Here is an 894-nt window from a genome sequence, read left to right as displayed (position 1 = left end):
ATGAGGAACTACACCTTTGTGACAGAGTTCATCCTGCTGGGAATCTCTAACAGTGAAGGACTAGAGAACATGCTCTTTGTCCTGTTCCTGGTCTTCTATGTCTTCGCCTTGCTGGGGAACCTGCTTATCTTCCTCACCATCCTGGCTTCCCCCAACCTCCACACCCCCATGTATTTCTTCCTGGGGAACCTGGCAGTGTTTGACATACTCTTCCCTTCTGTGAATTCTCCTAAGATGATGGACTGCCTAGTGGGGCAGAGCCGCACCATCTCATACCAGGGCTGTGCTTCACAGATTTTTTTCTATCACACCCTGGGGTGTACTGAGTGTTTCCTGTATACAGTGATGGCCTATGATCGCTTTGTGGCTATTTGTTACCCTATGAGATACACAGTCATCATGAACCACAGGCTGTGTACCTGCTTCACAGTGGGCACTTGGCTGGGGGGCTTTGTACATGGGAGCATCCTCACATTTCTTATCTTTAAGTTACCTTACTGTGGTCCCAATGAGGTGGACAGTTTTTTCTGTGACATCCCTGTGGTGTTGTCCCTGGCATGTGCAGACACCTCTCTAGCACAGACTGTGAGTTTTACCAATGTTGGCATTGTTGCACTCACATGTTTTCTCCTTGTTCTCACGTCTTACACTCGTATTGTTATCTCCATACTGAAAATCAGTTCCTCGGAAGGCAGGCGCAGAGCCTTCTCCACCTGCAGTGCCCACTTCACATCCATTCTATTGTTCTATGGTCCTGTGATTCTTGTTTATCTCAGACCTGCTTCTAGTCCCTGGCTGGATTCTGTTGTCCAGGTGTTTAACAATGTTGTCACCCCTTCCTTGAATCCTCTGATTTATTCTTTGAGAAACAAGGAAGTGAAATTAGCCCTGTGA

The 894-nt window shown here is 47.3% G+C and overlaps 1 protein-coding gene across 1 annotated transcript; it reads left to right on the top strand.

Moving 5' to 3' along the window:
* LOC131914241 (olfactory receptor 10D1B-like) lies at positions 1-894 on the top strand. The gene has a single exon (XM_059266832.1). The coding sequence runs from the start codon at positions 1-3 to the stop codon at positions 892-894; it is 894 nt and encodes a 297-aa protein (XP_059122815.1).

The sequence above is a fragment of the Peromyscus eremicus genome, chromosome 7 (genome assembly GCF_949786415.1).
Source record: "Peromyscus eremicus chromosome 7, PerEre_H2_v1, whole genome shotgun sequence".
Classification (NCBI taxonomy): domain Eukaryota; kingdom Metazoa; phylum Chordata; class Mammalia; order Rodentia; family Cricetidae; genus Peromyscus; species Peromyscus eremicus.
The sequence above is the reverse complement of the archived record's forward strand: the minus strand, read 5'-3'. Positions and strand labels throughout refer to the sequence as shown.

What these genes read in the sequence shown, in the direction of transcription:
- LOC131914241 (XM_059266832.1), top strand. Translation starts at nt 1, where the DNA reads ATGAGGAACTACACCTTTGTGACAGAGTTCATCCTGCTGGGAATCTCT.